Genomic DNA, 13,001 nt, shown 5'->3' with positions numbered 1-13,001 from the left:
CAAATTGGGCACTGAGCGGACTGTGATATGTGCCTATTAGCTAGCACGCAACGGCAGGGAATTGCATCATGCAGACATCTCCACAGGAAAATTTTCACCTTTCCCGGTGCTTTCAAACTCATCGCTAATCGTCATGGCCGCCTGGTTTACATTTACTCAAAAAAGAAAACCGTTGTGCAAGAGATACCTGGTAAGTTTGGTCGTTCATGGCCCACGCACGTACTGGTAGCCCATGACTGGCGCATGCACTTATTTAGTTTTATCCGCCACGATCGACGGGATTTCCCGGTCAGAATGCAGCCTCCAGTGCACACTACCCAGCAAATGTGGAAGAAAGCATTTAGATTTAACCAAATGACCATGTCCCATCCTCTCCCCACCAATGGAACCAGCGCGTGTCCTTGCCTCTACAAATCTCCCTGGCTTCTCCTCTGACCCTCTTCATCCCCTTCTTCGTCTCCTGCATCCTTCAGATCTACGAAACGGGGATTTGAGATCTTACTATTATGCAAAGCGAATGCAAGTCTGCAAGTCATCGAATGAAGCTCCGTCCATGGCCCGTCGCTGCCAAGCTCGGTCACAAGGAGCTCATTGACAACACTAACCACGAAGACCAGGCTATGGTTATCTCATCCTTAGTCCCCAAATTTACATAGTTTTCACTTTCTTTGTCATGTGCATGTCGACAGGTATCAACTTAATGTGTTTTCAGTCTACGTTGCACGGATACTTGGATATGTACCGGATACGCGATATAGGGATACGCCCGATACGCCAATTTTCTGAAAACATAGATACGGGGATACATTTATATACAGGTATTACATATATTAATTATGAAAAAGATTGAAAACAAAATAGAGCTTCTAGGTCAAAACATGCCTCAATAGGATTATTCCCTTTGTTTTCTTACACTAGGTCAACTTTCATTAATTGGCAGTGGGATTTTTCTGGGTTTGTTGTTCCAATCAATGCATTGGCTTTCTCTTGATCGCCTTTCAATTGAACAAGAACATTGACAGTCATGTTTTGGCATGAACTCACAATCATGTTAGGTATCTTCAAAAGGTGTGCCTTTACTATTGAGGGGATTTCACGTCAAACGAGGGGTTTCGGGTATCCAAAAAGTATCACAGAAGTATCCTAGGAATATCAAACATTATTTTCTTTTTTTAAAATTAAAAAAAAATCAAGGGATACATACGGGAAACGTATCGGGGCAGTATCCGGCTGGATACGCGCGCTTTCTGAAGTATCCGCGCAACGTAGTTTTCAGTCCTTTAGGAGCAATCTTACGGCCACTGATTCATGTTGGATAATACGGTGAATCTTCTTGATATGGACATATTAATAAATTGTGTTTTTCTAGATCTTTACTAGGACGTGGACAATATGGTGCAGATGCATATCTGCGGTGTGATGTAGCTGCGCCACTCTTCCCTGCCGCACGTCTCGGCAACCATCTCCTCTTGTGCCATGGTGCCCGACATCGACTTACCCTGTTGGGTCAGAACCGTTTTATGCTGTCATAGACTCAATGGAATTCATTATCTGTACCAACTGTGGACGGCAACAATGAAGTATCTTTTGGATTCTGAATCCATTTCGTTGTAGAAAGGTTTTGCCCATACAATTTATTCTTCTTTCCAGGTTTGGTGGAAATGACAGGAACACTTCAGTCTTATGTGACAGGTCTATCTTTTTCACATGTTACATATACCTTCTCCGACCTCACAACTCAGTGATGTATTTTAGTTTTTTGTTGGAGGGGATAAGTATTTCACTTTTAGGGGATGGTGTTCCTGTCATTCGTACCTCCTTCGATAAGCTTATTTTTTATATTAAATCAAGAATCAACAAATGTTTGGATTCACTCGATGTTAGAAGGAAGTATGAAGAATCAAAATTGGTTATGCTTAGATGCAGTATTTGTTTTCTGACTGGATATTAATTGCAGATATCGAAGTTGACCAGACATAGAGTTGGTATGGTCTACTCAGTTGCTATTTGCATGAATATTTATACGCTTGCACAATGTATTGTATCGGTAGAAATCAAACCGGATACTTGCATCTTTTTCTTTTAAAATTACGAGGCAAAATATCAGAGAAGTAAATAAATGTTTTTTAATGTATCTGTACAAATCTGCACCTTCAACTATGTTATACCTCGATGTATATGTATCTCAGAACTTATAAAAGAAATTTTGAGATGCAGCTGTCAGTCTCATATATAGGTATGTTCTCTACATATGTGTTGTGTTTTCTTAGTAATTATCACCTTAGAATTTTTTCGGTTGTATTTTCTTCCTGAACCTTTCTGCACACACACAAGCCTTTACTGAATTGGTGTGTTGGACTTGGAGGTACAATAAACCTGATGAGTGTGGTGTATGTTTGCAAATATACATCCATGAATGCATTGTATCACCTCCCATTTTGTGTTGTTGAGAATTCCGGTAGTTTCCTACCAAACATTATTTTTGTGTCCAAATGCAAGTTATTATTTGTAGAGAATGCAGTATATTTACTATAATATGATAATATTTCCTATTAGCTTTCAACCGTTAACCAATTTAATTGATGCACACATTCCGCAGCAACGCGCGGGGTGTTATCTAGTATCAGCAATGAACGAGGACAGGTTAATAGTAGTACTAAGTGAAATAAAATCCATAGCAGCAAAATGTCAGTACATACAATAGAAAGAAGCACGGACTATCCTCAAAAGAAAAAGAAGAAGAACGGACTGACAATAAAGGTTGATGCAGAATTCACTGCCCATAAAACAAGTAGAGAAGTATGCAGTAATTAATAAAGGAAGGCAGGAAGCAGCTTGGCTTACTCGCAGTTACGCGTCGGTTCATGCTTTCCCCGAAAATTGCAGCTTGGCTTAGGCTGGTTGTAATGGGGAGTATCATATACTAGTATCATGCATATGATACTGGTGTATGATATCACACCCGTAATGCATAGTATTATATGTTGGTATCATACATGACTACATTTATTGTCATGCATGACACAAAGCAGCACATCATTTAATATGATATGATACTCCGAAGCATCTCTTTTTTCATTTATTTTTATGCCACCTCATCAAAATTGCTTAGTAGACATGCATGATACTATCTATAATACTCCCATTATGGGCAGCCTTACTCGCAGTTACGCGTAATTTCAGAAGCTGATATGTATTCTACAAAAAGTGTTTGGGCCGTTGGATGGGGAGTAGGGGCCGGGATCGACGGCACAGAGGCACACCGAGCGGGACAAAGAGTCGGACCGCGGGACTGGTGAGTTGAGTACAACTTGCCTTCCCCCATATATCCCCCGGCCCCTACCCCGCCCCCCGGCCAACGAACTCGACGGAAAATCTACCGGCAATTCCCTCCCCTGCCCAGTGCGATTTCCGGCCGGTGCCGGTGCCGGTGTCGGTGTCGGTGTGTGTGCCGCCTCGACTCCCCCGCCCCTGCGTTCGTATCGTGGTCTCTCCGAAGTCCAAACCCTCCTCCTCCTCCACCCCCTAGGAACCGCCGATCCCTGGTCGGTCGACCCTCGCCGGCGGCATGAGCCGCGCATCACCGTGGACGCCGGCAAACCTACAACCAGGTCTCCTCTCCCTCTCGATCGGCCGATCAGTGCCCTCGACTCGATCGCAACTCTATTTTTAGCACGGTAGGATTATTAATTAATTGCTAACTTGTGAATCGAATAGCCCACCCAAACACGTTTTGCTTACCCTAGTTGGGGCCTAGGGTTGTCCGCCGGTGTGAGATTAAGGCAGTCCCCTCGTTCGAATAGATGATGGTTGAGGTAATTTCGCGCATTCGGTCTCATGGGATGTCACTTGTCAGTATAATATAGCACTACAACGCTTCCAAGATGTAACTACTAGTTGAATTTGGTGTGCTTAGGCCTGAACTGAAAATCACATTCATGGTTCTCAACTGAACCAATGTGGATTAATTGCTCTGATTTCCAGCAGATTGTCGCGAGGATAAGAAGAGGAGATTACCCCAAGGTCACACTGGAAAGGTCGTAAGCAGCAGCGGATCGGCACATGAAGATCTCGACGACATGTTTGCGTCGCTGTCCATCGACAGCGTCCTCGCTCAAGAAAATTCAGGTTGCACCGCTACTTCCATTTGTCCGTGATCCCATTTATTTATAGCCGTTTAATATCAAATGAATTGTTTCTTAGAAAGTACTACATAATCGTATCTTGTGCCATCATTATATGGTGTGCAAAGGTTGCCTCTGCTGGTCAAATTTCCCATATCTAGGCTTATGCCCAATTGATGCTTGGTGCAGGAAATCCAACTCCTACCTCTCTTATTTCGAGTCACAAATATGATACTTGTATTATAGTATTATTAGGCTGTCTATTCCTTTGATGTTAGCAACGATAAATCTATCTTATATTTCTTTCAGGAGATCGTTCCAAGGAAAGGAAGAGAAAATCATGCCAAGAAAGTGCTGGAAATTTGACTAACGCTTTATCGGATGATGTTTTGGAAAACATGTTTGCGTCGCTTTCGATCGATTCTAGAGTGACAAGTACTGCTTCCACAAGATCGGGGAAAGGATCTTTTATTATTCTTGATGACAATATTCTCGCTGGAGGTAATTCAGATTGCACCACTTCCACTGACTCTAGGAGGCCAAGGTCAGAGGTATTCATTGAAAGGGTAAATGACCTGTTGCTGCACCATGATGGAACTGGTGTTCGAGTGTTCGAGGTTCGTTTTGATTTGAACTCCACTCATGCTGCCCACCTTGACAAATGGGTCCAGTTTGCGTCAGAGGCGGGTGCACAAGATGTGAAACTTAGCTTGTGTAAAGACATGACATCTTGTCCGGAGCATTTGGTGACTGCAAATCGTTATAACTTCCCTTTGCATTGCTTTGGCGATGGGCGACAAAGATCCTCGATGCGGAAGCTAGACCTGACGAATTGCATATTCACGCCACCGCTGGATTCCAGTGCCTTTTCCTCCCTTGTATGCCTTTATCTAGTACGTGCCACAATAACCGACGCCGGCGTCCAGAACATTTGCTCTTGCTGCCCTATTCTCCGCCATTTGAGACTGGCACGATGTGACGATCTTGTTAATGTAAGGATTTCCCATGAAGTGCTGATATGTTTGGATATATTTCGTTGCAAAAAGCTGGTGAGTGTTGAGATTCACGCCACCTGCCTACTCATCTTCGAGTATGATGGGCATGAGGTACACATCAATTATGCTAGTACCCCCAGTATGAGGTTTTTGGCAAATAATTTCAAGAACCGAAATAGTTATCTTTCGGACGGTGTAGAAGCCATGAAAAGGATCAGAAAAATCACCTTGACATTTCTTTGGCCATCGGAGGTTAGTTCAGATCTATGTGTTTTGTTCCCCTATCTTCAAGTGTTATGTAGTCACTCAGTTAGCAGTTTCTAACTGTTGTAGTGATAATGAATTTCCATAACTGCTTCATTTGCTCTTCTGCAGAAGCCCAGTTATACACTTTACGCGATCAAATTCCCAGCATTACAGTTCATCAACCTATTTATTTTGCCATCTTGGAATAATGTTCGTGGAGTAGCTTATCTCGTCAAGGCAACTCCTTGTCTTAAAAGACTCCGGCTAGAAGTATGTCCTAAATGCTCTCCTTGTTGTTCTTCTTCAGATAAAAAAATAGAATGTAATTTTCCTTTTTACATACAGATAAAAGAATGAATTATCTTAGTCCTCTCTATGTTACACTATTTGCCTTCTAGGATACGATAAATGAAACTACTCCATGCAACATACTTGGGCCGACGGATCAAATACTAGCATTTATCATTAGTTTTACATTCTCCTCTTATGTATATCATAACGTTCTTGAGGTCTGTATAAACAACCCTTGTTCTGTTTCCAAGTCCTGAAATGAAGTCATCTAGAATTATAAAACCATGGCACAATTTACTTAAGATGGTATCAAGCATTTAATTCGAAGCCATGTAATTCGTCAAATTTGAAGTGAGCTTCATACTAGCTTGTGCGTCACAATTTCCTACACATACCTATAATATACCGATGCTTATGCTAGTGAATGGTAGTGAGTACCAGAAGAGCCTTGGAATATTTGGGTCTTTGAATCTCACATCACTACATCATGGACTCACTGTCCTTGGGCCTTCCTTGTATGCAGGCACGCAGCGGAGACCACCATTATCGGGACGACATCCAGGTCAGCTGGCCCGAGGGCATCTCTCTCAAGAGGCTCCGTTTCATCACCGTGGGCGGTTTCGCCGCCCAGGCCCCGCTGGTCGAGCTCTTGGTGTGCCTGGTGCACGCGGGCGCCCGGTCGAGGAGGACGTATCTCCAGATCGACCCGCACCACCATCTCTGCAAAGGGCTGGGCAGGTGGGTCAGGGAGGAAGACGTCGGCGACAAGCCTGCGAGGGACCGCGCGAGGGAGGCCGCCAGGGAGACCCTCCGCTCCAGGCTCCCGCCGTCTGTGAAGCTCGTCATCAAATGATTCGCGTGTGATCTTCTTGTAGTGGGGAGAAGGGCCTCAGGGTGATGGTTTTTCGTGTTGTTTTCCGTTCCGTTGGCCTGGCTAGTGTCATGTGCCGGCAACGGGTGGATTCATTTGGCTTGGGAAGCTCAGGACTGACTGACGAATTGTGGAGAAACATGGGACATGCACATTCTTGCAGTGACAACTAGCAAGTCCCTCCTCTTGTCTGTATGGTTTATATATACTGCAGAGACTGAATTGAGCTGTGAAATCGGAGGCAGGCGACGGTGCGAACAGCGCATGTCTTTTTTTTTCATCTCTGTAGAATATCAGGGCGTGCATATCTGAACCTGAAGCTAGCGGATAGTACAAGTTCCCGTCTTAAGCTTGCTCTCATTCGAGCTCAGAGGAAGCGCCATAATACGCATCCCTACAAGAATGTTGAGATATGAAGAAATTAGTCTAGAACAGAGTAGCTTCTGCGTTCTGCCCCTCTACTGAACCGTGCGCGTCCTCCGTCTGTCTGTCAAGTTGCAAGATGAAATGTGTAATTCCTCTATCCGTATATATAGGCATAATATGCACTCCCTCCGTCCCATAACATAAGATGTTACTACAGCCAATTTATGAGCATATCAATTTAGGAGTACCTTATATTGTAGGACAGAGGGGGTATTTTTTGTAACCCAAGATATATCCCTGATCTTATCGATGGTCCAACCAAGCGAGTACAGAAGGTAGAAGCTGTTTCTCGCATGTCATCAAGGATGATAGATTGTTTCCGCACGACGTTTCTCTTTCAGTCGCTGCGTTCACGCATCCTTGAGGAAACAAGGGAGAGATCTTTCAGTTTTCCAAACAAGCATGTTAGTAGGATTGTCAATAAATCCGCACATGTGTGTGCGAAGCTTGCTTGCACACTCACTGTGACTGAGAGCTGGCCAGATTTTTGTTTTGTTTTGTGGGGTAGCTGGCTAGACAAGAGCCCGGAGTTCCTTGTGGACAGCTAGGCTGATTGACTGTAATCGTCTGTTAACTCTGTACTCCTTCCGTTCTAAAATAGATGACTCAACTTTGCACTAGCTTTAGTACAAAGTTGAGTCATCTATTTTGAAACGGAGGAAATACTAATAAAGCTCCACAAAGTTTCGATGCAAAAGAAAAATGAAAGGTGCCCGCCCTCTCCTATCCGAAATTTGTGCCAATTTGCCCAACCTGTAGCTGTACGGACCCTTTCTTCCATGAATGCTGGACAAATATATTCGTTTATGATTGAAGCATACCACTCAAGGTTTCGTGGTGTAGTTGGTTATCACGTCAGTCTAACACACTGAAGGTCTCCGGTTCGAACCCGGGCGAAGCCAATTTTTATTTCTATCCTCCTTTTTTTTGCAAAATCTATTTTTGCTACTTGTTCATCCAACACATAGCCACACTTCGAGACACAGGCAGAAACCCTTCTACCACGACGCATGCAACTGACAAACTGTACAAAATCCAGGAAAACAACGGCACAGCACAGCACAAGGAGAGACAAAATTATTTGGCTCAAACACGCGTCGAAGGGCGTCATTTTCATCCAGAAGAAAAGCGCCGAGATTGCAACAGGTGAGCAGCAAGTTCCAGGGGAATCCGGCATCTTACCAGTTGCGGTAGACAGGAAAGCTCAGGGGATACGATACGATCCCACGGCCAGTTGCACCGGGCAGGCCCCGGTGAGCAGCATCTGAATCTGGTAGTTGCCAGGAGGACCATGTAACAACAGCAGCCTGCACTTGGCTTGGGCTGGGCTGGGTGCCGTGGACTCCAGGCAAAAGCAGGAGAGAAACCGCAAACTCTTGTATCACCACAGAACTTCCCTCCCAGAATGTGAGCCACAGGAGCGAGGATGCTCGCCGAGGGAGCTTTGCCGATAAGCATAACGCCGGAGTGACTGTGCGCACACGCTCGCAGGCGGGCACGGCGAAGCGGACAGCTCCGTGGCGGCCCCGGCAAGTTCGTTCTTCGCCTGCAGACCAAATCTTCCCACAAAAAGGAAGTGATGGTGTTAAAGAGAGATGCAACATAGGTAAGAGGCCAGTGTGGTAGGCAATCTTGATTGGTCTGTAGTACCTTGGCTTTAAAGAAGAGCAAGGTTTTGATATCCAATAAGCTTCTGTAGGACATAACTGTTTTGACCCCTTCTGTTCCTCCCCCACTGGATCTGGTTGGTTGGATGTTGGCCATTTGACAACAAGAACTTGAAACCTTTTCTTTTCCCTTCTCTTGAATAAACCAGACGTCTCGGAGACGATAATACCAATAAAACAAAAATTAAAGGTAAAGCTTGCCATAGAAGTATATTTTCAAATGGGTGCAAACCTAATACTATCATGGTTAGTACATTTTTGTATAGAAAGTTGTGAGTAGTATGCACAGAGGGAATTGGAGTTAGACGTGTACTGATGATATACTTTTCCGACATAAATGGGAGGGAACAGTGTTATCAGCATTTACAAATACTTCTAGTGTTTATGTCGGACGCATATTGATCGAGACATATAACAGCAATATGGGTACTATCTTCTCATCATGTTAGTATTTTCAGAAAATTCCAGAAAGATGGCCCATGTGCAGGTCGGCGACACAGTCCATACCCTGTAAATGTCAAGAAAGGGATGGTTAAACCAAGTGGTTCTGAGTTCTCAAGTTATCCACGTCTTCACTGATGATGAAATGGACGCGCAACTGTAAAAATTTATCGACAGTGTTCAAAGATGTCAAAACTAGAAAGATTGGCACCAACGTATAGTCGATTATATGACAGATCAGATGAAAACAACTGGTCAGCTTTCATGAGAAAGGTTAAGCTAAAAGAGGATTGCTTTGCATACTGCTCATCCAGACTATTCTTTTTTTAATAAAATGTGAAACGGTATACAGCTCTGGTTCCATATACAAGATGAATAATGATACGCATAAATCGGTGAGTTTTCTTTTATGTAGGGTGGCTACCACAAGAGCTTAATAAGCAGTCAAAGAATGATCAGTGCCGATGTGCTGATATGCAGCTCAAGTTATCTAGACATCACAGATGCCATTGAATAAGAAACATGTGTGGATCAGTACAACTTCTTACTAGTTCAAGGTCACTCTAAATTCCATCAGGTGCAGGTGGTTGTCCGGGCCCAGAAATTGGCACAGCAGTACAATCCGGCACTTCCGGTATCTGGCTTTTCGGTGCTACTTGTGGTGTATAAGCATATGGTCCTGCTACCTGCAAAGAATTGAAACCAAAGCTAGGTGAACAATGAAAGAGGGCTGAGAAGTCCCTTGCACCAAAATTAAGAACATAGGAGAAGTGGTACTATGGTCAGTTTATACCTGAGGTGCCGTTGCTTGCCCGCCATCTAGGTGAAGGAAATGGTTACTTGCTTCCCTCAGCTGAATGTTTTGCATCTGGTTTGCAATGTACATAGGGTTCATTGCTGGAGATGGGCTCATAGGGATGTGATTTGACAAAGAATGGTTCATGTATGGCACTCTTGCCATCTGATTTAGACCCTGTGCCGCAGGCATGCATGCCGAATTCATGCCCACGGCCATCGGCGGCATGAACTGGTGAGAACCAGGAAACATCATTGGCGCCATCCCGGTGGTCATCCACATAATCTGAGGTAGATTTCAGTCTCAATTAGGAACCAATAACTGATGCCGTATTTCTCTCTCAACAAAAAATGATGCCATTTGGGGTTAGGTCTGTGGGTTCAGGTAGAGGAAACAGTAAACTCCTAACCTGAACTTGCATTTGGAGGGACTTTAAGTACTCGATCGCCTCATCTAATATTGATGCTTTGTCAGCCTGAAATTCAATAATAAACATTGGAAAGGAAAGAAACATATGTAAGTGATAATTAGAGATGTCGCCATTCACCAACAGAAATGAATGAATCCAGGCCTTCCAGGGACTTGCACCTGATCAGAAAAGATGCGTGATACTACTCATTTCTTACCTTGTTGCAGTGGGGTATGAGTTCTTGCAGTGACCGCATCTTTTCGTTGATCCGGTCCCTTCGTCTCTGCATCATCAGCACAAATTACATACACCATAAGAAACAAGCCACCTTGCTCAACTGTAAGATTGCAACACAAGTAGCATCTGACTCTGATCTCACCCTCTCTGACTGGTTATGAACTTCAGCTGCCCTGCTCCTCCGCTTCGACCCGTGCCGCCTCGACGATTTGGTCTCTTCAGTGGCCTCACACTCCACATCCTGCAATTTCCTCTTGAATTCCATTATTCAGTTTGAGCTCAAGCAAAATTTGTACAGGTGAAAAAATTGCAACTGAGCAATATAGGGACAAACAGGACCAAGGAACACACCTCGCTGCGGCTATCAGAGTCGTCTTTGCCCCTGCCCTTCCTCTTGTGGGCATGGCCGCCGCTCTCGCTCGGCAGGCCGGAGCCCCCGAAGTTGCTCCCGGACCCGCCGGACGACGAGGTGCCGGCGCCGCCGTCGCGCGTGCTGGCCCCGCGCGTCCCCTCCGACGGCGGTGCGGCGCTGGCTTCCTCCCTGCCCCCCGCCGGCACCTCCGGGACCAGGCTGCTGCCGCAGAAGGTGGAGCCGATGTCGCCGCCGGTCCAGCTGGAGGCGATGCCGCTCGGCATCGGCGGCGGCGGCGGCGGCGGGGGAGGGTGGGAGCTGGGCCCCGGGAGCGCCGCGCACGCGACGTCCGGGGCGGCGCCCACCGCAATGCTGTTCCAGAGCTGCGCGTACACGTCGTTCCCCAGCGCGTCGACGTCGTCCGCGAACCACGCGGCCGTCTCCCCGCCACCGCCGGCGAGGCCGCTGGGCGCCGGCCTCGGGTGCGTCTGCGGCTGCGCGACGACGCCCCCGTTGTGCCACAGCAGCTCCACCAGGTCGTTGTCCGCGCTGCGGATGCCATGGCCCATGACTCAATCGATGGATGCCCGAACGAACGAACGAAAAAGGGGGGGAAATTTCTCAAGAAGAAAAGAAAAGAAGTCCTTACACGAGAGGCTTCTTGTGACTCGCCGCCGATCTCCCATTGCCGTCCATGCCGCCACGGCCGCCGGGACTGCAAGGAAGATCAACACTCCATTATCCATTCATCCAAGAGAGCCGAAGCAAGAAGCTTGGGCGTGGAAAGCCATCCATCAATCCCCGAAAGGAAAGAGAAGCCATCCATGGAAAACAAACCTGGAAGATGAGCGGCAAAGCAGACCTGGAAGGAAGCAGAAAGGGGAACGAGCAAGGCAGGCTACCCTGCTTCTTCTTCTAGCTCCAGCCTCCGGGCAGCAGACCCACGGGGAGGAGGATCGCTTCACTTCCAAAAAGGAACGGAGAACGAGAGGGGGAGATAGACAATCAGTCCACTGCTCCCAACTCCTGACCACTGACCTGACCTCTCGGCTGAGCACCACCACCACCACTGTTCTCCGCTCGATCAACCCAGCGCGCCGATAGTAAGAACCACTGGAGAAGTGACAAGACAAGTCTCCTCCCCTCCCTTCTCCTGTATTTCTTGGCGAACCGGAGCAGAGCAGGAGCAGGCGAGCAGCTTCAGGCAGTGAGTCGAGGTATATGTACGGAGCGCTTGTCCCCTCTCTCGCTCGGAAAGGGGGCGAGGAAGAAGAGGAGCAGAGCAGCGCTGCGGCAGTGGCAGGACCCGTGGGAGAATTGGCTTGGATTTTTCTCGACGGGAAGCCGAGATTTTTTCGCGCGGTTGGATGGCGGAGCGGCAGCGGCGCTCGGCGTCCTTGTCGGATCTCCTTGGCGCCGGGGGCTAGTGCCGGTCCTCGGAATCGGCGGCTTTGGACTCGAACTGGACCAGAAGCCAACCCCCGATGGATGCACCGCCTGATTCGCTGGATCCTTGCCTTCCTTCTTTATGCTCACACTTCATTCATGCATTTGGCGATGTTCTTCTGCCACTAATATGGGCAACTTGGCGATGTTGCATGTGCCGCGGATTAGCTCAATGGTCTTTCATAATCCAGTGGACTACTAGGTACTTCAGTTCAAGAAAAGGTATATTAGGTGAAAGCATTCCTCAAACACCACCCTATGGTTCGGGTGGATGGCCTGATCAGTGACCGGTCAAGAAATCGTGAATCAGCCGCATCCCTCGTATTGGCCCGTCCGAGCTGACCGACATCCTTCATATTCAGACCATATCTAAGGCGGATATGAAGAGGCCCGGACACGTCCTCCACGTCAGATCCGACACACACAAGTCCCCCTGACCCACATATATCCGTGTCATCCGCATCCAGGACCAAACCCTAGAAACTCCACTCCATTCCCAAGCTCTTGGCCAGCCTTTTCTGACATGACAGGCAGCGGATCCGACACCGAGATCTCTTGATCCGTCGAATGGGACCTCATCTTATGCGAGGACGAGGAGTTGGCCGTCCAGATGGGTTTCCGCCGGTCTCCGGAGGAAACCCCAGCTCGGCGGTCAGAGTCACTTCGATGCAAATCCATTGCGTCGGTGCAAATGGCGCTT

The 13,001-nt window shown here is 46.9% G+C and overlaps 2 protein-coding genes and 1 non-coding gene across 7 annotated transcripts; 2 read left to right on the top strand and 1 right to left on the bottom strand.

Moving 5' to 3' along the window:
• Positions 1 to 3,338: 3,338 nt before the first annotated feature.
• LOC125526921 lies at positions 3,339 to 7,815 on the top strand. Its single transcript, XM_048691520.1, has 5 exons — positions 3,339 to 3,611; positions 3,988 to 4,128; positions 4,434 to 5,371; positions 5,495 to 5,635; positions 6,180 to 7,815. The coding sequence occupies exons 1-5, from the start codon at positions 3,569 to 3,571 to the stop codon at positions 6,507 to 6,509; spliced, it is 1,593 nt and encodes a 530-aa protein (XP_048547477.1). The 5' UTR covers positions 3,339 to 3,568; the 3' UTR covers positions 6,510 to 7,815.
• On the top strand, positions 7,782 to 7,855 carry TRNAV-AAC. Its single transcript has one exon. It is a non-coding gene; the product is annotated as a tRNA-Val (tRNA).
• Positions 7,829 to 12,374, bottom strand: LOC125526922 (transcription factor PHYTOCHROME INTERACTING FACTOR-LIKE 13-like). Of its 5 annotated transcripts, none has more exons than XM_048691525.1 (10): positions 11,718 to 12,374; positions 11,505 to 11,570; positions 10,855 to 11,404; positions 10,646 to 10,756; positions 10,484 to 10,549; positions 10,267 to 10,332; positions 9,855 to 10,142; positions 9,610 to 9,747; positions 8,604 to 9,128; positions 7,829 to 8,512 (listed from the first exon to the last, which is right to left on the bottom strand). In XM_048691525.1, exons 2-8 carry the CDS (start codon positions 11,549 to 11,551, stop codon positions 9,625 to 9,627), a joined length of 1,251 nt encoding a protein of 416 aa, XP_048547482.1. In that variant the 5' UTR covers positions 11,552 to 11,570; positions 11,718 to 12,374; the 3' UTR covers positions 7,829 to 8,512; positions 8,604 to 9,128; positions 9,610 to 9,624. The 5 variants fall into 5 exon arrangements, with proteins under 5 accessions (XP_048547482.1, XP_048547481.1, XP_048547478.1 ...); XM_048691524.1 differs by having other exon boundaries at positions 11,693 to 12,372; XM_048691521.1 differs by having other exon boundaries at positions 7,829 to 8,499; positions 11,693 to 12,349.
• Positions 12,375 to 13,001: the final 627 nt, after the last annotated feature.

The sequence above is a fragment of the Triticum urartu genome, unplaced genomic scaffold (genome assembly GCF_003073215.2).
Source record: "Triticum urartu cultivar G1812 unplaced genomic scaffold, Tu2.1 TuUngrouped_contig_2328, whole genome shotgun sequence".
Taxonomy (NCBI): Eukaryota; Viridiplantae; Streptophyta; class Magnoliopsida; order Poales; family Poaceae; genus Triticum; species Triticum urartu.
Note: the sequence above shows the minus strand (reverse complement) of the source record. Positions and strands in the feature narration are given on the sequence as shown.

Bases quoted from the DNA above. Each gene is read 5' to 3' on its own strand.
- LOC125526922 (XM_048691525.1), bottom strand. From the start codon at position 11,551: ATGGACGGCAATGGGAGATCGGCGGCGAGTCACAAGAAGCCTCTCGT. The intron at 11,405-11,504 runs GTAAGGACTTCT...TGGCATCCGCAG, and splicing joins AGTCACAAGAAGCCTCTCGT to CGCGGACAACGACCTGGTGG. The intron at 9,748-9,854 runs GTATAAACTGAC...AATTCTTTGCAG, and splicing joins GGCAAGCAACGGCACCTCAG to GTAGCAGGACCATATGCTTA.
- LOC125526921 (XM_048691520.1), top strand. From the start codon at position 3,569: ATGAGCCGCGCATCACCGTGGACGCCGGCAAACCTACAACCAG. The intron at 3,612-3,987 runs GTCTCCTCTCCC...GATTTCCAGCAG, and splicing joins GCCGGCAAACCTACAACCAG to ATTGTCGCGAGGATAAGAAG. The intron at 5,372-5,494 runs GTTAGTTCAGAT...GCTCTTCTGCAG, and splicing joins CATTTCTTTGGCCATCGGAG to AAGCCCAGTTATACACTTTA.